This window comes from Eretmochelys imbricata, chromosome 10 (genome assembly GCF_965152235.1).
Source record: "Eretmochelys imbricata isolate rEreImb1 chromosome 10, rEreImb1.hap1, whole genome shotgun sequence".
NCBI classification, from domain to species: Eukaryota; Metazoa; Chordata; order Testudines; family Cheloniidae; genus Eretmochelys; species Eretmochelys imbricata.
The window spans coordinates 50,339,994-50,364,520 of NC_135581.1; the positions used below are offsets into that span (position 1 = coordinate 50,339,994).

At 44.9% G+C, this 24,527-nt stretch overlaps 1 protein-coding gene across 1 annotated transcript in view; it reads left to right on the forward strand.

Moving 5' to 3' along the window:
* NRG4 (neuregulin 4) overlaps positions 1-22,471 on the forward strand; it is a 63,636-nt gene extending 41,165 nt beyond the window's left edge. Inside the window, exons 6-8 of the mRNA XM_077828950.1 lie at positions 4,818-4,967; positions 21,508-21,587; positions 21,691-22,471. Of these exons, the coding sequence (XP_077685076.1) occupies positions 4,818-4,967; positions 21,508-21,587; positions 21,691-21,704 (244 nt within the window). The 3' untranslated portion in view covers positions 21,705-22,471. The remainder of the gene's footprint in view (positions 1-4,817; positions 4,968-21,507; positions 21,588-21,690) is intronic.
* Positions 22,472-24,527: the final 2,056 nt, after the last annotated feature.

The window sequence follows — 24,527 nt, forward strand, 5'->3', positions numbered from 1 at the left end:
TTCCGAAGTGCTCCTTCCTGGGTTTAAAGGGTGTTTTTTTGCATTTGGGTGGTGGCAGCGTTTACCAAGCCAAGGTCAGAGAAAAGCTGTAACCTTGGGAGTTTAATACAAGCCTGGAATGGCAAGTATTAAAATCCTTGCGGGCCCCCACTTTCTGCACTCAGAGTGACAGAATGGGGATTCAGCCTTGACAATCACATTCTAAGTTTTCCTCCTATTTTTAAAATATTCTTTGACTACTCATCTCATCCCACCCAATCTGTCTACTCTGATGACTCTACTTTTCTAACCTTTGCTTTTCCCCCAGACCCTTCTCTGTGATTTTTCACGACAGTGTCTCTCTCACGTCTCCTGACCCATTTTGTTTCACTCTCTCTAAGTCACTCACTCACTTCCTCTTCTACTCTTGCCTTAAAACTCTTCTTTATGTGATGCTGAAACCTATTCACCTTTCCCTTTCCTAACACTGTATGCTTCCAGTATTCAATAATAGTTAAATGCAGGAAAAATGCATATACATTGTTTTTCTGTGCTTGTTTTTCTCTGCAGCTCTGTACATCGTTTCCCATTCCTATTTGAATGAGACAGATTGTTCTTTAAAGCTATATTTCTGTTGTATTTCTCAATATGAAACATTTTGTGATACCTTTATGAAGGACACTATGCAAATAATTTGCATTATATGAAAATCTACAGAGAATTTCTGAAATGTTATCTCACAGTTATCAGTTGATTAAGCAGGGTCTAGGGAGCTCTCAGGAATCAAGTTTCTGCATGGATAGTAAATTTGAGAAGATCAGGTCTCAGGCAATGGACTTAAAGAAAATGGTGTTCATTTAGTCATTATTGGTATTTGATGACTGAAAATGAGAGAAAACATTTGGACAACAAATTGAGATTATAATCTCTGTGTGCCAGAGGAATTGGGAAATCAGGAAGATTTCTTTGTGCAATTGACTACAGATATTCTAGAATTGTCCTCTGTTGGATAGTCAACTCCAACTTCTTTTTCTTGACAAAGTCTCAGTCCTTGTGATGTTACAGTATATTGTTGTAGAGATGTTCAATTATGAGCCCAGTCACGCAAGGCACTGAACACCCTCAACAGCCAGTGGCACCTTACAGAATTCAGCCAATAATCCTGTGTGTCATTACAATAGCAGCTATAGCAATCTATTGTAATGTCACAAAGGATTGTACCTTCAAAGTCAAGAGTAAGAAGCAGGAACAGATGTACTCCTAAACTACAAAGATCCTGTTTTCCTTCAAAAGTCCCTAGTAATGAAAAATGGGGAAAGGAGATACAGAAATTAGCTGATATAAACAGTATGGTTACTGAATAAAATGCTTTCCAGTTTTATATGGTGCAGTCAGCCAGTCTTTAAAAGAACTTTAGATAAGAAATGTCCGTAAATAAGTATTGTAGCCTCAGCCTATATATTTCTTTGACTTTTACACGGTATGAATTATGAACAGACCATTAAGTTAGACTGGTTATAATATCACCAGTACCAACTGAACAACATTCAGTCAATGGGTAATTTAGTTCTAAATCCAATTAACAGTTATGAAATGTTGTATACAAACTTTTTCACAGTAACATAAGTTTATGGGTCAAATGCTAGCAGGGGATTGCACACTGGTGCCTGTCAAGAAACCTGTGTACAACAGGGCAGTGTGGGAGGGAGAAGTGGGAGTGAAATTTTCTGCCTTGAATTTGTCTCTCTGCAGAACTCACTGACCGGAGCAACAAGGAACATTCTGAGATTGGGCCAAAGGGTCAAGAACTGTGATCTATACGTTTCTGCACATGTGCTTATTGATGTCATAATTCCACCTGTGCACTTTCCCCCCAGATTATTTCTGTTCTAATCAGAGACAATATGACAAGTGAAGTTGTATATAGGGCCAAAGTCTGCCAAAACAGGGATGCAAACTCAGCCCTTCCAACATTAATATGCAACCATTTTTGTAGCTATACAACATATTTACATAATTTGGCCCATATATTTGGCTATAACCTAGCGAAACTGAATCCTGGACTACAGTTGTATAAAAAGCAAGCCAAGTTCTTCTTTCAGTTACACTAGTGTAAATGTAACATAACTTCATTGACTTCACTTGATTTACCCAGATTGACAATGGTATCATTAATAACAGAATTTGGCCACTGTCTTTTTTTTGCACTGCACTGTCATCATAGCCAAGATGATAATATACTGACTCTTTATGAAGTGTAATAAATCCTGATTCGAATGATAGCAAACAGGAACATGTAAAAGGTGATCTGCCAAGTCTAATTTGAATTTTCCAGAGTGATGTTTTTGGTTAGTAATTCTTCAGTGATACATTCACAATTTTTAAACAGTATATATAAAATCAATATTTTTCCCTAAAAGCCTATTTCCATTTAAATAAACAACAATGATGGCGATCACATGTAAAGTCATTACTACTTTCTACAATAACCATAACTGTATATGGCATATGAATCATATCACTGACCTAAAAAAGAGGTCAAACTCAAGCCGGTTCACTGATAGAGTAGCATGAATTCTATGTCTGATTTAAGCATAATGAGAGTATTAACTATAGCTATACAGGTTCATGCTGCTCTAACTCAAGTGTTCACTATTTCTGAAGTAAAAATTTGCTTTGGTTCTGAAAAGTGTAAATTTTGAGTACAAAATCTGAAAGAAAAAAATGTGACCATTTTTAAATTAAATGAGGAAAATTTCAGACCTTTCTTCATTTTCCTCAGAGTGCTTTTTTTAAAAGCACTTTAAAAAAAGATCCTTTGTGGTGCATTAGTTCATACATGTGGAGTATATTTTGTCATCTTGGATTAGTAGGTAGATGGTTTGCATCTTGGGAGAAGTGTTCAGATGAGGGGATTTTGGCCTGAGACGCTATAGACTTAATGACGTATACACCTGTATCACAGAACAATAGATTTTGGATTACATTGTGCCTCCCCAAATAATCCTGGTGTTAGAAACCCGATTAGCTGTTACCTTTGATCTTGTGTAGCCATTTACACCTCTCTGAAACGGGGAGGGTAACTTTTCACAGGGGTAAATGACTACATAAAGTACAAGGTAGTGGATGATCAGGCCCTGTCTGCTTCAGAAAAACCCCTCCTAAAACCCAAGTGTTACTGCCAATATGCAGCCTCTTTGTACAGTGAAGCCACAATTTGGCCCTTTGTACAGCATTTACTGCGGATGATGGAATTTCTTGAGCTATTAGTCACAAAGCACCATGCCAAAAATCACAGTGTTCTACTTATGGAGGCTAAAAATCTAGAACTCAGTACTGCACCCAAACAGCCAGGACAGATATTGGACAGATCTTCAAGGCGAGCCTATTGGGTTAGTTGTAGGAGCTCCTGCAAATCCTTATAAATACTTCCTCTATTCTTCATTACTGTAAAACTTGAAGTAACATAGTCCATCTCAGGATGTCATGAAGAGAAATTAGGAGAGCTCATGATAGATACAACATTCATGAGAGTCACCCCTCTGGTTTGTAGTTTGGTAAAATGATTGGCAGGTTGGAAAATCAAATGTGTAAAGTGGTGCTTAGCTTACCTGGCTGTGTGCATATAGCTCAGTGAGGTATACCCCTTTAGCACACATTTTAGCACTGCTTGTAATTGTTGGTGACCAGGACATGGGTGGTCATGCCCAGTGGTTAGAGCAGGAATCAACAGCAAGGAAACTGAGCCAAGCATCAGAGCTGGAGTCTGAGGCCAGGCACCAAGCCAAAGATCAGCGACAGTCAGGAATTGGAACAGAGAGACAGGACCGGGTGACCTTGGAGTGAGGCAAGGCGAGAGCAGCTATCACAGCTGTGGGCAAATGCTTTGATCAGCCACTGAACTGGAGCTGTTGCATGTCTGAAGACTCTTTCAGTCAATCAAGCAGCCTACTACACACCAGACTGTTAGGTTGCCAGAGCCTGGCTCTGCTGAAGGCCCTGCTTCTAGACTAGATCTGGTACAGGCACTGATTTCTGACACTAATATACACTTAAACAGCAGGAATTTTGTTACATTGTGTGAGAAGCTACAGTGATCGCCAAAGAAGTTACCTCTCCTTAGTTTTGGAAAAGGTTTTGACCAGCCTGACACAAGGTAGCAGTAGCAGTGAAGCCTTTTAACTAGGTCCCTCTGTGAGTGCAACTGCTTTTTAAAAACATATGTGTTTTGGTATGCCTGTTATTTCACTGTAAATACTACAAATGTAACTATCATTGCAATTTGTCAAGTGTTTTTCATGTCCCATGTCCCATTTCCTCGATCGGTCATAACAGTAGCAGCTCTTGGACAGAGAGAAAAAGGTAAATCTACAAAAGGTACAGGGAGAGAGGCACAGGCAGCATGATTCCTCTCCACTGATTTTATTTCTGTACATTTGGAAGGCCACACTCTCCTCTCCCTATGTGGCAAGGAAAACTTAATGCCCTCCACTAAGATGATGTGCTGGGAACTGAACTGCAACTTACTGTTTTTTTCCAAGTAAACTGCCCCTTCCACAGGTTTGTCTGCAGGAGAGTATAATGTAGCTACTGGATTCACAATGCATATATAGTAAAGAGATAATTTAAGTGTACTTTAGGGGAGAATGATGCTTCTTTATCCCATTCCAGTCATGTTACAAAAATCAAAGGGGATTATGTCAGAAATTTCCATCATTCTATAAATGGGATTTATATGAATATGCACTATAGAAATGAATATAAATTAATTGTACTGTGTCAGAAAATGATCCCCCTCCTGCCAAAAAATCTAATTTATATAAAACTTGGTTTCACAGGTGTATTGAGAACTATACAGGAGCCCGTTGTGAAGAAGTTTTGCTACCTAGTCTCAAGACCCAAATTAAAAGTGAACTGTTTGCAGCTTTCTTGACTTCAGTTGTTGTTCTAGGAATTCTTGTAATTGGAGCATTCTACTTCCTTTGCAGGTAAAAGTGCTTCAGAGTACTGAAGCTAGTCAATCAAGTAGAAATTTATTTTCAGGTAATCATATACTAATTATTTGAATTTAAAATTATGTAATGAATTATACATTAGATACGCATGATTATTCAGCAAAATTAATCGACCCTTTTGCTCTTAATATTTTATTTTCTAATTTGTAGTTCTCTGGAATGCCTTTTTCAGTTTTGTCAGCTGTAGTTACTTTACAAAAGCTCGTTGTGACCCACAGTTTCCTATAACAACTAAAAGCATATCCAGAATCAGAGTGTATAACACATTAAGGTATAACTCACTTTACATTGCCAGTTTTCAAAAAAGTAGAGGTAGAAGCCTGTCAGCTGCAGTGCTCAGAAATCAGAACACTGGCTAAAATTTTCAAAAGCATCTCATTATATAGGATACGCTGTCCCATTGAAAGACAACTTAGGCACTTTTGAGAATTTTACCCTTCAACTGTAAAAATAAGATGTACTATAGAATTACCACATACAGGGACAATTTCTGATTCTCTCTGTATGGCTGTGCTGGGAATGGGGAGAGCTGAGCTATTCTACTGAGTCAATTTGGTAGCCACACTAAGAGGGTTAGCTCCAGCCCAGGAGCACATAAGGCACAGGTACAGAGGAATCTGAAGAGGACAACCTTAGAAACAGCCACGTTCAGGAGCAAGCTCAGGTTCAAGTTTGTTTGTTATTTAAGTTACTAAAAAAATGCCAAAAATGCCAGCGGCTTACAGCTACTGTTACCTTAGGTCTGGACTATAATTAAGTTTTGCCAGCATACTTATGTCAGTTAAGAGCATGGGTTGAAAAGAATCACCTCCCTAGCTGACATAGCTATGCCAGAAAGAGCCCTAGTGTAGACACAATTAAACCAGAAAAGACGTTATTTAATTCAGGGAACTGACATAAGCAAGAGAACCCTTTTTCTGATATAAACTGCATCTCCGTTAGGATGGTTTGCCTGTATAGCAAGCAATACCAGCGACCCCTGTCTAGCATAGACAAGATTGTAGATGTTTTTACAAGTCAGCACTAACAGTAATCTCACAGTTATTACTTTAAAATACATTTGTCGGCCACCTTAAAACACTGGTACTTCATCTGTCAAAAAATGTTCCTGTAACATTTACAGTTGTGTGTTTTTTTTGTTTTTTTTTAAAAAAAAGCATTAGGAGTTATACTGGAGATTAAGATAACAATAAATCAGGTTCTTGTTCCAGCATAACACAGGAAACTTTTTTACACAAATGAACGATTCACTATCTGCATTATTCACATATACTTGGTTTTCTAGACATCCCAGGTATCCTGTTTTTACTTATGCTTATTCTCCTGAGTATCTGGAGACTATAGTTAGCTCAGGGCTAATATTAGTGCCCTGACTTAACTCAGATGTATATACGTCAGCCCAATCAGTAGTCACACTTTAACAGCAAGGAAGTAGATCAACAGTACTTTTCCAGCTCATACCCTGTCATAAAACTATCTGCACATATTTCCACCTTTACCAGCCAGCATTTTAATCCCTGAAATACAGTCTAGTTCACTTTTATTATTAGTGACCACTAACCTGTGGCCTAACTCCACGAGCGGTCTTTGCTCCAAAAGCTCTCACACATCGCTCACTTGTAGCCTTCCCTTGGCTGTGACTGACTAGGCCTCCTGCACTTCTCATTTCTTTATCCCTCCAAATCCATGTTGGGCCCTCTATGGAGCAGACTCAGTTGCTCCTCTGAAAGTCCCTTTTCACAACTAGACTTGTTTCATCAGCTGATGTAATGGAAACTTGCTGAATGCTCATTTTTCCCCTTAACCAAATACAATTCGAAGAAGCAAAATTATTTTATAGAAATACTCTCGATAATCAAGAGACAGTTGTAAAGGATATCAAAACTGTTGCATTCACCATTTTGATTAAATCAGTCCTCCCTATCATTGAGACAGGAAACCCTCTCCATTTCATTAAGCTCCAGAGGAGCTAGTGGCAAGAGTATTCACTTCTAGAATTGCTGTGAATTCACCGAAATAATAATAAAACAAGGCCTTTACTAGCCTTTTAAAATACATGCCAGCAGTCTTGCAGTTCTTTAGAGGTGAGATTTTCTTTTGGGTGGAGGAGCTGAAAAGTGACCCCAATACAACAGAACTGCAGAGGTTTTAACATACACAGGATACATAGCACAGGAGTGATCAAGCGTAGGGACTCCTCTCCTCATGCATGCAGTAGAGCTGGGGAAGGGGCGCAGGCATTGACCCCTGAGTCCACAGTTTAATGGCTAAAGATCCCTGTGCAAGGGAACACTGCCACTATTCTAATTCAGGTACTAGAATAACATCCACACAGAATGCATGCAGCTTCCCTGATCATTGGTTTGCAGGGTGATCCTAAACTCCATGTCCATTGACTCAGGCTTTGCGCAGGGGATGTTCAGGATTAATTCCTCCCTATGGAAATAACAAAGGGGCAGCAACTCAGTCTTCCCATATTGGATCTTGTATCCAGAATATAACACAGAGTACTGTGGGAGATCTCAAAAAACAAGGGACTGATTTCTCTTGTCATAAAGAAAGGAACTTCACTTGCTGTATAAAGGGAATATTAGCCTTGTAGTCTTCATCATTCCAGAGAAGCCTAATATGGTATTGCTTTACTACTGCCTAAGGCCTTGTCTACACTGGCAAGTTTCTGCGCTGTAAAGCAGCTTTCTGCATTCTAACTCCCAAGGTGTATACATTGCCAAGCAACTTAGTGCACAGAAACCACCCCGATGAGAGGCATGCAGCTTTCTGTACTGGGGCTACAGCACCACATTGCTGTTGTAGACACCCTGGTTGATTACAGCACTGCAATTGGCCTCTAGGAGGTGTCCCACAATGCCTGTTCTTGCCTCTCTGGTCATTGGTTTGAACTCTACTGCCCTGCCTTCACGTGAGCAACTGTCATCCCCACCCCATATATTCCTTTGGAATTTTGAAAGTCCTGTTTGCTCGGTGACATGTGCAGTGTCTTAGCACATCCTTCCAGGTGGAAGTGCTCCAAGCACCAGGCGATCCCCCACTTGGAGCAACGCTGAGCTGTTGGACCTCATCGACATTTGGGGAGAAGAGGCTGTCCAGTCCCAGCTATGCTCCAGCCATAGGAATTATGATACCTAAGGACAGATTTCACAATGCATGACATAAAGGGGCCATGACTGGAACACACTGCAGTGCAGGATCAAAGCGAAGGAGCTGTGGAACACCTACCACAAGGCGTGGGAGGCAAACCACCGCTCCAGTGCTGCGCCCATGAGCTGCCAGTTCTACAAAGAGCTGGACGCGATACTCAGTGGTGACCTCACTTCCACCACGAAGGCCACTATGGATACTTTGGTGGCTCACATGCCAGCCGAGAGTGGACTGAGCCAGGAGGAGGAAATCTTGGACGAGGATGGGGAGGGGGACCCAGAGGCAGAGGACGACTCTGAGGTCAGAGATGGATGCAGCCAGGAGCTCTTTTTTACCCCAGAGGCTAGCCAGTCAGTCACAGCTGTCGGAGCTTGGTGAAGCGCAAACAGGAGAGGAGGCCCCTGGTAAGTGAATTTGATTTTGGGAATCACTGAAGAGAGTTCTTGGAGACAGGAGGGTTGCAGAAAGCAGGCGTGTGTCTGTATGATGCGTGTACCACCACATGCCTCGTCTGAGCAGCGAAACAGGCTGTTGATTGACTCCCTCACTTCACGGGAATTTCCCTCAGCTTTCTCCAGGAAACCCTCATGTAGATACTGGGCAATCCACTGCCGCAGGTTCTTTGGCAGAGCTGCTTTGTTTCTTGCCCCATTAATGGTAACTTTTCCACGCCACTCTGCTGTCACTGGAGGGGAACCATTGCTGCACATAGACGAACCGCATAAGGGCCAGGGCGGAAGACAGAGTCTTGAAGACCCTCCCTTGAGTCCCTGCTCCCCCTTGGCAGCAAGATATCTTCCATAATGAACACAGCCTGTGGATAATGTGGGGAAAATGAATATCAGACCCCCACTACAGTGCTGACTCTCCCCAAGAGCCACATGCCTGGGAACACTGATTTACCCTGCTCCTGTAGCTACTCACCATTTTGGGGGTCTTGTGGCTCATGTGTGCTTGCCTGGGGTCAGCCAGTTAGTGACAGCTGTGTTTTAAATCACTGAATTAGTGTTGTGTGTTGCAAACAATACTGCTTCTGTAAAATGTTGCATTTATATTCCACAGAGATGACCTTGGGAGCCCAGCCTCCCTCTTTGTTATTGGCAACTGAATAGCTGCGCAGAATTAGAAAGCAGCCACAAAGAACTAAGGAGGATTTTCTATGTGACATTATGATGCATTCTGCGGCCAAAAAACAGGATTCGAAGGAGTGGCGGGACCGCGAGAAGAGGGACCAAAAGGAGAATGTAGTGTGCCAGAATGAAGCCACAGAGCGGCTCTTAAACGTTATGGACCACCAAGCGGACATGCTCCAGGCGATACTAGTACTGCAAACCAAGCAGTTCCCCACCCGCCCTCCCCGGCAGCAGCTGTCGCAAAACTTTCCCATGCGCCCCCAGACACCTCCAAAACACTCTTATCAACCTCCTGGCTCCAGTCTGTACCCACTGCATTCCACTCCTCCCCCGTCACACTCCAGCACTACGGACTCCCAGTACCCACTACACTCAACACCAGTCCCTCTGCAGTTTAGCCCTGCTGAAGTACAGTACCCGCTGCACTGCACTGTACTCCAAAGGAGAAGGCTGGATATGATCCCTGGACATAAACAAATCTTTAACCATCCTGGGACCCCACCTCCTCCTGGGAACTTCCCTTCCCGCATCTCCCTCAGTGCTGATGTGTTTTTCTGTTTGTCTCTCTCCTCCGGTTGTTGTTTTTTAATAAAATAATTGTGTTGGTGTGAAAGCAAACAGAGCCCTGCAAACCAACAGACAGTTATCTTAAACCTTCATATTGCATCATCTGCAATCACAATCCCCTCCTAACATTACAAGCACTGCACTCCTGAGCATAGCAACAAATATGAATGGCTTTCAGCTTCAGATTGCTGCCTCAAGACATCCCTGATCCTTATGGCCCCATGCTGCACCCCTCTAATAGCCCTGGTCTCTGGCTGTTCAAATTCAGCCTCCAGGTGTTAAGGCCTCAGCAGTCCAGCCCTGAGTGAAGCTTTCACCCTTCCCTTCACAAATATGGAGCATACAGCATGTGGCTATAAGCATAGGAATATTGTCATCGGCCAGGTCCAGTTTCCCATTTAGGCAGTGCCAGCAGGCCTTTAAATGGCCAAAAGCACACTCAACATTATCTGCACTTGCTCAGCCTATTGTTGAACCACTCCTTGCTGCTGTCAAGGTGCCCCATGTATGGCTTCGTAAGCCACGCCATTAAGGGCTAGGCGGGGTCTCCCAGGATCACAGTGGGCATTTCGACTTCCCCTAAGGTGATCTTCTGGTCTGGGAAGAAAGTCTGTGTTTGCAGCTTCCTGAACAGGCCAGTGTTCCGAAAGATGCGTGTGTCATGCACCTTTCCAAACCAGCCCGCATTAATGTCTGTGAAACGCGCACTGTGATCCACAAGTGCCTGGAGAACATTGAGAAATACCCCTTCCGATTAATGTACTCACTGGCGAGGTAGTCTGGTGCCAGAATTGGAATATGCATGCCATCTAATCGCCCCTCCGCAGTTAGGGAAGCCCATTTGTGCAAAGCCATCCACAATGTCACGCACATTGCCCAGAGTCATGGTGTTTCAGAGCAGGATGTGATTAATGGCCCTGCACATTTCCGTCAACATGAATCCAAAGGTCAACTTTTCCATTATGAACTGGTTAGCGACCAATCAGTAGCACTCTGGAGTAGCCAGCTTCCACAGTGCAATCACCACGCGCTTCTCCAATGGCAGGGCAGTTCTCTTTCTTGTGTCCTTGTGCCACAGGGCTGGGGCAAACTCATCACACAGTCCCATGAATGTGGCTTGCCTCATCCGAAAGTTCCGCAGCCACTGCTCATCATCCCAGACATGCAAGACGATGTGATCCCACCACTCAGTGCTTGTTTCCTGAGCCCAAAAGCAGTGGTCCACTGTGGTCAGCACCTCCGTGAATGCCACACCAATCTTGTGTTGTAGCTACTCTGTGTGGTGAGATCAATGTCACACTCCTCTTGCCTTTGTAGTTTAACGAATAACTCCACTGCCACTTGTGACGTGTTAGTCAGAGCGAGCAGTATACTGGTCAACAGTTCAGGATCCATTCCTGCAGACGGAAGAGGCAGTGTGTACAGTACACAAACACCTGATGGTGCCAAATGTGGACGGAAGCATGGGACTGCTGGGATTCGAAACAGTGCATCATGGGGCATTGGGACAGGACCCAGGATCCCCTCCGCCTTCCTGCAACTCTTAGCAGCAGAAGCGGAAGAGATGCTTTATGGGATAGCTGCACAGAGTGCACTGCTCCGAATACCGCTGCAAGTGTAAACATGCTATTGCGCAGGCAGCTGACAGTGTGAACACACAACAGCGGTTTCCTTCAGTGCTGTCTGAGCAGCGCTGTAGACATATCCTAAGGCTCTATACGTAGACAAAGTTTCCCAGATGAAAATCTTTAGCTCTTGATTGAGGTGATCAGCAGATCAGAGGTTTTTCAAGGTGGATGCTTCAGTCCATTCTCATTTCTTCAGAGTTATAAACAAGGATCAATAATCTCTAGTACATGGTGTTATGCTTGTTTAAAACACATTGTTACCTATAAATCAGGCCACCCAGCTATCATTGAATCTTTTGGGGCTTAAGTGTAGGATTTATGGTGGGCCAGCCTGTGAGTTCATGTCATTCTTGACTTGTCCTCTTAGACAGTGTATTGGGTTGAAAAATGTAAGAAAAATTGAGTGTTATAAAATTCCTACTTTTTCACCTGTCTAATCTAGGCATTATGTTTGGTCTAGATTTGAAACTCCGCAAAACAAAGTGGATTGCTCTGTTGTATTTATTTATAAGAATTTTTATGGCTCTAGCACCATAGGATCTTAGCAAGTCATAAATGTTAATTAATTTAGACTCATACTACCTCCCTGAGATTAGGAAGTATAAGTAATATTAATTTATATATAGGGAAAATGAGACACAGTAATTAACTTGCCTAAGTCACATAGCAAGTCTGTGGCAGAGTTGGGAACAGAACCCAGATCTCCTTTACCTTGTTGCCCCTTACCCTGGACTGTGTTGTTATGGCAGATTTCTGGGCTATGTATGTTATGTGTGGAAACGCTAGAATGTTCCCCTTATTTATAAAACTCAGGTGTGGCTGATGGGGAAGGTAGCTCACAAAAGCGGACTATGTGGGAAAAAGAGCTGGGAGAAGAGGGGAGTAATCCTCGATCTCATATGTATCTGAATAATCAAATCTTTATCAGCTATGCTCTGAAAGAATTTCAGTAAAAGTGGTCACTAGGATTTGTTTTTTCTTATGCCAGAGCTGCTTCCCAACCTGCCAGCAATCTGAAACAGCTGTATTATACTATATTTGATCATGCCCAGGGATTCATGAGCACAACATGCTTTTGGGAGGCAGAACCTGCACAAAGAGGGAAAATGGGAGAGAATTAGTAATAAAAGAGGGAGCATTTGAAATGGACAGAGGGATGGACAGGGTGCATGAGAAAATGAAGGAAGGTCTGAGTGAAATGGGAAACACTGTGGAAGGGAAGAGAGGAAAATGAAGAACTGGACAGTGGTGGGGAACAGCAGGATAGAACTAAAGGGATAGAGCTCATGGTAGACACAGTGGTTGTGTACAGTGCAGGGTAAAAGTGCTAGAATTTTCCATTGTCCATAGGGCCCAGACATGATCTGGCTGACCCTTCCCATGGGACAGGAAGGTGGGACTTCATTAACAGAGGCTTTTTCTTCTCTTTCTGCCCCATCCTGCTTGTGGCAAAGTAAACAGCAAGAGTGTCATGGACTTTAACAGGTGTAGGATTGGGGCCTTTGTGAAGCTTTAAAGCCTTTCTAAAAGACCCATCCCTTTTTCTGATGATGTTCTTGACAGTTTTGCTACTTACTACAGTAGGATCAAGATGGGGCCTGAGGAATGGAAATTCTGTGTCAGATCATCATCTCCATCACATACCCCTTGGAGACAGTTTCTCTATTGGGGGTAAACAGAAACTGATAATCTCCTACCTTTGTCATTTAGAGAGATCCAATGTGATTTTCAAACAGTGACTTGACTCCTACAGCCTCCTTGGCTCCTATATGTAAAAAAAAAATCACTTCTCTGGTTACTAAAGTGCAGCCAGCTCTGGGAGAAATGTGGCAGTTGTTTAACAGAGCAACATTTTACACAACAGTTTAGGACAGGAAATCCTAACTGACTCCCCTGATGAAGTAAAGAAAGCTACACTATCGAACAAACTCTGGGGCTGTGTGTACACTGGGTTTTTCCTTCCCCAAATTTTTCAGTGGTGCAGCTTCATCATGGCTAGTAATAGTGGAGAAATAGTGTAGACAGAGGTTCTGTGAAACATGATTATTTTTACCATCATGTTGTTCAATGCTGCTCAGAGCAGACCTTTAATGGTCACATCAGCAAGATCGTGGTTTTATGTCTTCAGATAGAATGAAGTCTTGTAAAATGATTTTGTATATTTACTGGGAAACTTGCTCTCTACACCCACAAATATTGCATCATGTAGCAGGTACTACAAATGACTTGAGTTTTAGCAACTTAGTTTTCTTTGCTGTTTTATTGAACTCTATTCAGAAATTTTCTACTGTTCCATGAACAGCAAAACAGACATGTTAACTCTGCCTGTTTAGAAGAGGGAGCCCCTTTTACCAAAGTGTGGTACAAGTATGTCCACACTGGCCGCACTGAAAGTTCACCAAGGAAGGGTATTCCAAACTGTCTTCCAGAATTGCTGGTATCTGTGGCATAGTGTCAACATTAACCATATTTTAGCAATAGCACCTAAATATTTACATTGTGAATTGAAAAAGGGGATTTGAAGGATTCTTCGAGTGCTTGCTCATATTGATTCCAATTAGGTGCGTGCGTGCCGTCTGCACGGCCGGAGAATTTCGACCCTAGCAACACCCGGTGGGTCGGCTGTGGACTCCTCTGGAGTAGCGCCTTCATGGCGCTTGATATATACCCCAGCCGACCCAGCGCCTCCTCAGTTCCTTTTTACCGCCCGTGATGGTCGTTGGAACTGGGGAGTTCTGCTTCGCTGCTCTCCACTCTCCCTAGCATAGTTTATTGTAAATAGTTTACAGTTAATAGTTATAGTTCTTGATAGTTATAGTTAGTATTAGTGGGGTTGGTTTTTTTTCCCCTCCTGCCCGATTTTTCTCTTGGGCTCATGCCCAAGGTTCTGGGATTCAAGCCCTGCGGTTCCCGCTCTAAGCCCATGCCAACGGGCAACCCCCATGACTCTTGCCTGAAGTGTCTGGGAGAGTCTCATCAAGCAGACAAGTGCAGGATCTGTAAAGGGTTTCATCCCTGGACTAAGAAGGAGTGGGACTTCTCTTTAAAACAGCTCCTCATGGAGGCAGCTCTTAGCCCTCAGCCTCCTGTGGTGCGCCAAGATCCGGCACTGAGCGCCTTGGTGCACAGCGCCCCAGCGGCAGCGGTAGGAGCTGCACCGCGGTTGAACTCTGAACGAGACCCGCAGCACCGACGCACCCCAGCACCACAACCAACTTCATCGGCCCGGTGTTGCTCCCATTCTCCTGGCCAGAAGCAGCACCAGAAGCCAGAAAAGGGTGGTCCGCCTCCTCAGAGACCAGCCTCCCTGTAACCACCTGTGGAGACGTGTCCCACAGGGGAGCGTCTAGGGGCACAGCCTACGGTTTCTGCACCACTGACTCCGGCCCTGAGGGGAGAGCCGTTGAGTCCGGTGCCTCTGGACTCCCTGACACACAGCATGGTTGAGGTCCAGTTGCCGTCCACCCCGGATGCCTTTTGCTGCCACAAGGGATCTTATTGCCATGACGGCATTGGCATCCCCTCAGCCTTATGCCAAGGCACTGGTTCCTGTATGTGCGGCACTGTCCCGGGGCAAGCTGTCCCTAAAGCCACCCGTTGGCACTGTCGGTTAAGCCACGGCACTGATCCTGTTCTCAGCACCGTTCCTGACGCCACTTGCAGTCCCGATAGCGCTCCAACTCCCGGTGCTGCTCTTCTTCACTGCACCGATCATACTTGTGGCGCCGGTCCGACTCCTGGCACCGGTCCTGGCACCGATCTGCCCGCCAATCGCCATTGAGGAGCAGATCCTGGACCCGACGCTGCTCTTGCTGCCAGTCATCATATTGACCCAGGTCCAGATCCAGGTGCTGGTCCAGGTCCCGGCACCGTTCCCCAGCGTCACAGCATCATTCCCATCGCCTCGTAGATGTGACCCGGCGCAGATCCGCTCAGCACCACTGTAGCCCTCACATTCCACTTCTCGTTCTTCAGGATCGCGTTTCTCCGAACGCCGCCATTTGGACCACAGCCACCTGGACTCAGGGGCTGGGCATTGGCAGGCACAGGAGCAGGGTCCAGTTCAAGGGCCCACTCAATGGCCGTTCTGGACGCCCTGGGGGTACCACCAGGCCCAGGGTGCTCTGTCTGGGGCTTCTCAATCAGCCCCGTCCAAGCCACGAATGTCAGAGGCTACCGCCAGTCGGCCCGCCCTGGGATGCATGGAGACCATGGCGCCTTCCCTCTCTGCTTTAGGACCTCCCCCAACACCAGTTCCTGGTCCAGGTCCTGAGATAACTGGCACAGGACACCCAGGCCCAGCCCCACAAGAGGACCTGGATGACCTTCTTCCCACTGTGGCCTCCTCCTCTTCCCCCAACAAGGTGGTGGCAGGCATTGCAATCTCGGGTCCCCCTCTGATAGACCTCTGTGTCCACCAGAACCTTCTGTGTAGGGTGGCGCAGAACATGAACCTGCAGGCGGAGGAGGTGGAGGACCCAGTGGTTGATATTCTGTCCGCAGAAGCTCCATCAAGAGTGGCCCTACCCCTTATTCGGACCATCCAAACCCCCGCCAGAATGATGTGGCAGACACCTGCGTCCATCCCCCCCCGACTGCTAAGGGAGTGAAGAGAAAATACTTTGCCCCCTCAAAGAGGTATTATCTGTTCACCCACCCTCAGCCCTGCTCGCTTGTGGTGGCATCAGTGAACGAGAAAGAACGGCACGGCCAGCAAATCCCAGCACACAAATCGAAGGACGCCAAGCGCCTTGATTTGTTTGGGCGCAAAGTTTATTCCTCAGGGGGACTTGAGCTCAGGATCGCTAATCAGCAGGCGCTCCTGAGCCGTTACAATTTTAACTCCTGGAACTCCATGCTGAAATATAAGGAGCTAGTACCTCCTGAGTCCAGAGAGGAGTTTGGGGCTTTGGCAGAAAAGGGAAAAAACAGAGGCACAGACCTCGCTGCAGGCCTCGCTGGATGCTGCAGACTCCACCGCTCATACTTTGTCCTCAGGGATTGCGATAAGACGTATCTCCTGGCTACAAGCCTCCAGCCTACCACCAGAACTTCAGCAGACATGGCAGGACCTTCCCTTTGATGGAGAGGGCCCGTTTTCGGAAGAGACAGATTCAAGGCTACAAAGCCTTAAAGGCTCAAGGACAATAATGAAGTCCTTGAGCATCCACACACGGGCTACCCAGCGGAAACCCTTCAAGTCTCAGGAGCCGCAACAGCGCCTGTATCCTCCTCAGCCGAGGCAGGATTTCTATAGGCAGCGGGGACATAATGGCAGGAGGAAGCCATCTAACCCCCCCATCAGGACAAGGCCAGGGCCCGACCAAGCCTTTGTCTGGCTCAAAACAGGACTTTTGAAGGGATGCCCAAGGCCGGCGTACCGGACCTCGTTCAGGAGTCTACCTCACCTTTATTGAATCGTTTATCCCATTTCCACTGTGCTTGGTCTCTGATAACCACAGACTGCTGGGTCCTCCACATGGTGAAAGTGAGATACTCTCTCCAATTCTCTTCCTCCCTGCCCTCCCACCCCCATCCCTCTTCAGGGACCATTCTCATGAGCAACTCCTTATTCAGGAGGTTCAAATGCTCCTCACAATGGGGACAATCGAGGAGGTCCTGAGGGAGCTAAGGGGCAGGGGGTTTTACTCCCAATATTTCTTAATCCCCAAGGCAAAGGGCAGGCTTCAGCCCATTCTGGACCTGTGCGGACTCAACAAGTTCATGGTAAAGTTGAAGTTCCGCATGGTCTCCTTGGGCATCATTATACCTTTCCTGGATATTGGTATGCCACCCTTGACATGAAGGACGCGTATTTCCATAGCGATTCATCCAGCGCACAGATGCTTCCTCCACTTTGTGGTCAACCGCAAACACTATCAGTTCACGGCCCTTCCCTTCAGTCTTTCCATGACCCCCTGAGTATTCACCAAATGTATGGCAGTTGTGGCGGCCTTCCTTCGTCGAGGGCAGGTGCAGGTATACCTTTACCTCAACGACTGGCTTATCTGTGGGCACACCAGAGAACTGGTGCAGTCTGACCTCCGCTTGGTCATGGACATGTTTCGTTGGTTAGGCCTTCTTCTCAACATTGCAAAACTGACACTAGAACCGACCCAGAGAATAGAATTCATTGGGGCGGTTCTGGACTCCGTGCAGACATGAGCCATCCTGCTGGATGCTCGTTTCCAGTCTATTGTGGCCCTTGTCTGGAGCCTTCAGAGCTTCCCAACCTCATTGGCAAGAAGCTGCTCGAGTCTTCTTGGCTACATGACTTTCTGCATATACATGACCAGGTATGCCAGACTTCGACTCCACCCGGCTGGCATCAGTCTATCGCCCAGGTCGGGACAGCCTGAACTTGGTGGTCACAGTCCCAGAGTGGCTCCTGGCCTCCCTCCACTGGCGACTAGATCCCTAGGCGATATGCAAAAGAGTTCCTTTTCACAGCCCGCAGCCCTCCTTGTCCCTCATCACGGATGCATCAGCCTTGGGATGGGGCGCCCACTTAGGGGACATTCAGACACAGGGCCTATGGCCCCCATCCACACTCTCCCTTTATATCAACGTCCGGGAGCTGATAGCAGTGCGGCTTGCTGTCAAGCCTTCCGGGAGCGGCTGCAGGGTCGTTGTGTGGCGGTCCTTGCAGACACCACCACCGCCATCTTCTACATCAACAAACAAGGGGGGGCCCGTTCGACTGTGGGAGTTCTGCATAGCCCTCTCCATTCACCTGGTGGCGTCATTTCTACCTGGGGTCCAGAACACGCTGGCAGACCACCTGAGCAGGTCCTTCTGCTCACATGAGTGGTCCCCTCGACCAGATGTCATTCACCCCATCTTCCGAAAGTGGAGGTTTCCCCAGGTCGACTTGTTTGCCTCCCGCAGCAATCGGAAATGTCCGGCTTTCTGCTCTGTCCAAGGCCGCTCCCTGGGCTCTCTCACAGATGCCTTCCTACTCCCGTGGACAAGTCAACTATTTTACGCCTTTCCCCCGTTCCCCCTGGTGCACAGGGTCTTGCACAAAGTGCACAGGGACAGGGCATGAGTGATTCTGGTAGCTCTGGCGTGGCCCAGGCAGCACTGGTACACCATGCTCCTGGAACTCCCTCTGGACGCTCCAGTCCCATTGCCTCTTCTTCCAGACCTGATCACTCAGGATCACGGTCACTTCTGCCATCCCGACCTACGATCTCTCCACCTCACGGCATGGATGCTGCGTGGCTGAACCCTTCAGAACTTCTCTGTTCAGAATCTGGGCAGTAAGTACTGATGGGCAGCAGGAAACTCTCCATTAGGGCCACATATACGGCTAAGTGGAAGCGGTTTTCATGCTGGTACACTCAGCACAACACACTCCCTCTCCAGGTGTCTGTGCCTCTCATTTTGGAGTATCTCGTGGACCTACTACTGCAGGACCTGGCAGCATCCTCTGTCAGAGTTCACCTGGCAGCTATCTCGGCTCTTCATCCGGGTGCGAATGGCCGCTCTGTCTTCGCCAATCCCATGATTGACGGGTTCCTCAAGGGCCTGGACCATCTCTACCCACAAGTTAGACAGCCATCCCCACATGGGACCTTAACCTGGTCCTCTCCAGACTCACGGGGCCCCCATTCGAGCCGCTAGCCACCTGCCCCTTTCTTTACCTCTCCTGGAAAACAGCTTTCCTGGTCGCTATCATGTCAGCGTGGTGGGTCTCTGAGCTGAGAGCCCTTACCTTGGAACCAACTTACACGATCTTCCATAAAGATAAGGTTCAGCTTTGGCCTCACCCGGCCTTTCTTCCCAAGGTTATATTGGCCTTCCATAATCAGCCAAGACATTTTTCTTCTGTTTTTTTATCCAAAACCGCATGCCAGTCGCCAAGAACAGCGGCTGCACTCCCTCAATGTCCGTAAGGCCCTTGCCTTCTACATTGAGTGTACGAAGCCGTTCAGGAAGATGACCCAGCTCTTCATTGCAGTGGCGGACCAGATGAAAGGCCTCCTGGTCTCGTCTCAGAGGGTCTCTTCATGGATCACGTCCTGTATCCGCGCTTGCTATGATCTGGCCTGTGTACTGACCCTGCCCCTCACTGCTTACTCCACAAGGGCCTAGGCTTCATCGGCGGCGTTCCTGGCCCAGGTGCCAATCCATGAGATCTGCAGAGCCGTGACTTGGTCCTCAGTACACACTTTTGCTTCGCACTATGCCATCGTCCAGCACGCCAGAGACGACGCGGCATTTGGTAGAGCGGTCCTACAATCCACGTTGCTTCACTCCGACCCCACCGTATAGGTAAGGCTCGGGAGTCACCTAATTGGAATCGATCTGAGCAAGCACTCAAAGAAAAAACGGTTACTTACCTTTGTAACTGTTGTTCTTCGAGACGTGTTGCTCATATCCATTCCAAACCCGCCCCCCTTCCCCTATGTCGGAGTAGCCGGCAAGAAGGAACTGAGGAGGCGCTGGGTCGGCTGGGGTATATATCAAGCGCCGTGAAGGCACCACTCCAGGGGGCTCCACAGCCAACCCACCGAGTCGTAAATTTTATCCGACGGCCATGCACATGGCATGCACACACCTAATTGGAATGGACATGAGCAACACATCTCGAAGATCAACAGTCACAAAGGTGAGTAACCGTTTTTTCTTTAATTGAGAGAACTGGTTTTATGTAGAGGAGCTCTGAACATGAATTTCTGTTTTAACAATTATTAATGCTATATGGCCAGCTTCTGGCCCCTGCTGTGGAGCAGCACAAAGGGGCCATACAGATAGCTTAACCAGTTTGCTGAGCAAGAGCAAGGACTGAGTGTGCCAGCTTCCTGTATAGCACACAAGGGAGTGGGAGAAGAGAGAGTTCCTTGGACATTCCGGAATCCTCACCACCTATGCAGATCTAGGCATACTCCAGTTGGTATCTAAATGGAACTAAAAAAATGGCATAAAGATAGACCACTGAGGAAAGTAGGAAGGTATTCACAGTGCTTGGTGTTACTAAGAGAGCAAAAGGAAGATTTCACTGCAAGCTATTCAAAATGTCTGTGGAAGTCCCCTGGCACTCCTAACCCCAGGAGGAGACTGTACAAGGTATACTAGAAGAGAGTAAAAGAGGTGGCTGATTTGAATCTAGTCTATAATCCACCTGAGACAGTTTTTTTTTTTCATTGTGTTAAGTTATAGGACATTATGACTTGAATTCCCAAAATAGAATTTAAAGGGGAAGAATAGAGCATAGAGGGGGCAAATGGAACACTAGGGATAGTTATAGATCTGTGAATCACTGACATAATATAAACCCATGTTGACTGGTTAAATTACCTATGTGAGAAGAGTATATTAACAAACAAGATCGGAGCCATCCATCTAAAACACACCGTCTAGGAATTGAGCCATCAAGGCAACACACTGTGTGGAAGAATTAAAGTCACCACAGGACAAAAACTGGACACAAAGGAACAAAACTGACAGCTTCTCTCGAGACAGATGTCTAAAGTGGTTTTTTTTTTTGTTTGTTTTTTAAAAAGAGTCAAGATGGTGAGCTAATGTATTTTATTGGATCAACTTCTATTGGTGAAAGAGACAAGCTTTCAAGCTCCACTGAGCTCTTCAAAAGAAGGTTAGCTATGTTTAAAACAGCTGTGTAGAAAGCATCCCTTTCTTCAGCATTTTGAATGGGCTTTTAGCAGATTTAAATGATTAATTAGTTCAAATTGTATTATAGTGACCAATTACATAATAAAGGCCTTAGAGGCCGCCCAGAGCAACATTAGCTGGGACCCAGACACTGGAGTTCCAATCCTGGCGTTGCTACAGGCACGGTGTGTGGTTCTGAGCAAATTTCTTCCGTTTCTCCCCACCTCACAAAGGGGCTGAATATTAAAATTTGTCAAGTGTTTTGAAGTTGCCAAGTCCTAATATTACATTGTTAGTGAAAGCATCATTCATTTACTGAGTCTCTCTTCTCTGACCAATATTTTCTCATTCTGTGTTTCTTCATCTCTCCTCCATCCCTCTTTTTTTGGGTCACTTATTCACGGTCAGGAAGGCCAACACTCGAAGGGCCAGCTCAACAGAGCGTGGTGCCAGCCTGGTTGAGACTACCAGCAGCAATGGCTGCAACAGTGAGTACATCTGAAATTAAGTGGCAGGGTTATTCTGGGGGAGGAAGGGAGGAGTAATTGTTGTTATTAAAAACTTTTTTCTTTTCTTTTTTTTACTTTTCAGAGATAACAGAATAAAACAATAAAACAGGAACCATGGGAGAGCAACATGCAGAGGAACCATAACAACATAACAGGTGCTGTGGAGGGTCTGGTAACCAGGATGAACAAAGAAGAAATTAGATACAAATAAATCTGCTAATGTACTGGGAGAAGATGGCACATAGATCATAATAAGGAAAAATAGTTACATTTATCAGAGTGCCTGATTACTTTCAAAGAAGGGAAGTCACATTGTAGAGAAATCATTAGAACCGTTTTTGAATCTTCTGTGAGCTTTCCCCTGACAAATGTATTGCAGACTCTGTGCAGCCAAGTAGTTCTATCAGGGAGTTCTTTCTTTTTCCAATGCAAAGACAGGGAGCATGAGAATCTTTGAGGTATTTCACCATGTAAAGAGTATATCATCTTAAGAGGTTTTCACCAGATCGTCCCCTTCTCACAGGAAAGCTTGGAAACAGCACAAAGAGGTCAAGGGACTGTCTCAATCCAGTGGTTTCAAAACATATCTGGGATATATGTGCAGAATTTGGCTGACTTCAGACATACTCACCAGATGTGGATAAAAGGGCCTCTCCCTCCACTTTCTCTCCAGCTGATATAAGACCTACATTTTTGTTTTAAATAGTGATTCAATGGTTCCTCACACTGTCTTGAAACATCACTTTGTTGGCCAGCCTCCTAGCTAAGAGACTTCAGCTTGAAGTAAAACAGTGTTAAGATGATGAAATTCATAACAGTTAAAGGAAATCTACTGGGCAGAGTAATTACCCTGTGCTTGGTATATGCTCCTAACACAGGACAAAGAGCCTGTCCCAATGCTATTCTTCCTGTCTTGACATTTTCTTCTGAGGATCTCATTGCTGAGGGAGATTTAAATCTCACCTCAAATCCTACAGCTGACAGATCAGACAGTAGAAAGGAAGAACCCAATTCCCCTGGCTCATATTTGAAACAAAATCTTTCACAGCTCAGTCTACTGGATTCATGGAAGAATGTGAAGCCATTTGTGAGGGATTATTTGTTTTATTCATATCCCTATTTGCTGTTCACGCAAATAGATTATATATCTCTGTCTGCTTGTTTAAAGGATTTTCTGACTGAGGCAAAGAGAGGTGAGCTTACATGGTCAGTCCCTATTCCTAGCATGACAACACTTAGAGATTTGTTTGGTTGTAGGAGGCATAGCAACTGGGACCTGAATAATCCATTATTTGAAAACCTTATAGTATTGAATGATGTAATTAGCAAAAACAAAATTTCTTTCAATGACGACAAAAATGGAAACTTACATACCAATACACTATGGAAGGTTTATAAGGCAGCATTGAGGGGGAAATTAATTGAAACATTCTCTAGAATTAAAAAGGGAAAAAATACAGAAGACAAGTTTTTTCTCTCTGAAATAAAAAAATTAGAGAAGTTACACAAAAAGACAGATGCAAGGCAAATGCTGTCTAAGCCTCCCTCCCTTAGAGGGCAACTCTCTGTTCTGTGGCCAGAAAAAATAGAATGTATTGTATATCAGTTTAAACAAAAGTACAATGGGATGGGAAATAAGGGCCATAACAATTTATCATATAGGCTAAAACAGGAAAAAGAAAAAAATACTGTGATTGGTATCACAAAACACAAGAGTGAAATGCACTGTCATACAAGTTCTTACACTGGAGAAGTTGGGCTCCCAGTTATACCTGAACATCTGCAGAAAGAATTTGAGGAAGTCAAATCAGTCATTCAAAATATGCTGCCAAGTAAAGCACCTGGTATGGAAAGGTTCTCAATTGAATTGTACAAATCTTTGACTTATCAGCTTTCCCCCAAACATCTAAGTAATTTTCAGGACTTCAAAACATTAGCAGATATGAAGAAAGAAGTCAATATTGCTGTGATTTTAAAGGCCAAAAGATATAAGATTGAATGTACTTCACCTATGAACATCTCATTGTCAAATACAGAATTTAAGAGTTTTGCAAAGGTGTTGACAGAATCATTTATGCTTAAAATAACTAGTATATATCAAATGGGATTTAATCAGAGAAGACAGCTATTAGATAACATTCATAGGTTACTGGTTGTGATCCATTCAAGCCTATCAAAGATAAGGAGGTCAGATATGTTACTTTCACTAGATGTGGAAAAGGTCTATGAGCAAGTTAAACGGAAGTTTATGAAGGGACTAGGTCTAGAAAGTAAAAGAAAAAAATGGACTGAAATCTTATACCAATCTATAAAAGCTAAACAAAGAGTCAATAATAAATATTCAGAGCCTCTCTCATTTTGTAGAGGCCTATGGCAAAGTTTTCCACTATTCCCCACCTTGTTTGTATTAACCAAGAAACCATTTGCACCGAAAATTAGAAAAATTAAACAAATACAGGATTTAAATGCAAAGAAGTCAATCCATAAAATAGTGTTCTTTGTGGATGAAGTCCTATTCATGATTACAGAATCCCTCAAAAGAATGGCATTTAGGGAGGTCATAGGTTTTAAAATTAATTATACAAAATTGCAAGTCATGTCAATTTGCCTTAAAGATCAATGTCAGACTAGGCTACAAATTCATTTTAAATTTAAGTTAGCCAAACATCACATAAAAGTATGTAGTGGTCAATGTTATTTTCCATTTAATAACATTATATGAAGCCACCACCTGTGCTTGTTAAAAAAAATTAAGAAGTGATTGAAAAACAAAAGATGATTATAGTGGTTTGGCAAAATTATTACCATAACAATAATGTTGCTCCTGAGGATCACTTTCCTCTTCCAGAATATTCCAGTAAAGGTTTGCCATAAGATGTTAGAAAATCCTCCAGCTCATTTGGGAAAACAAAATGGCTA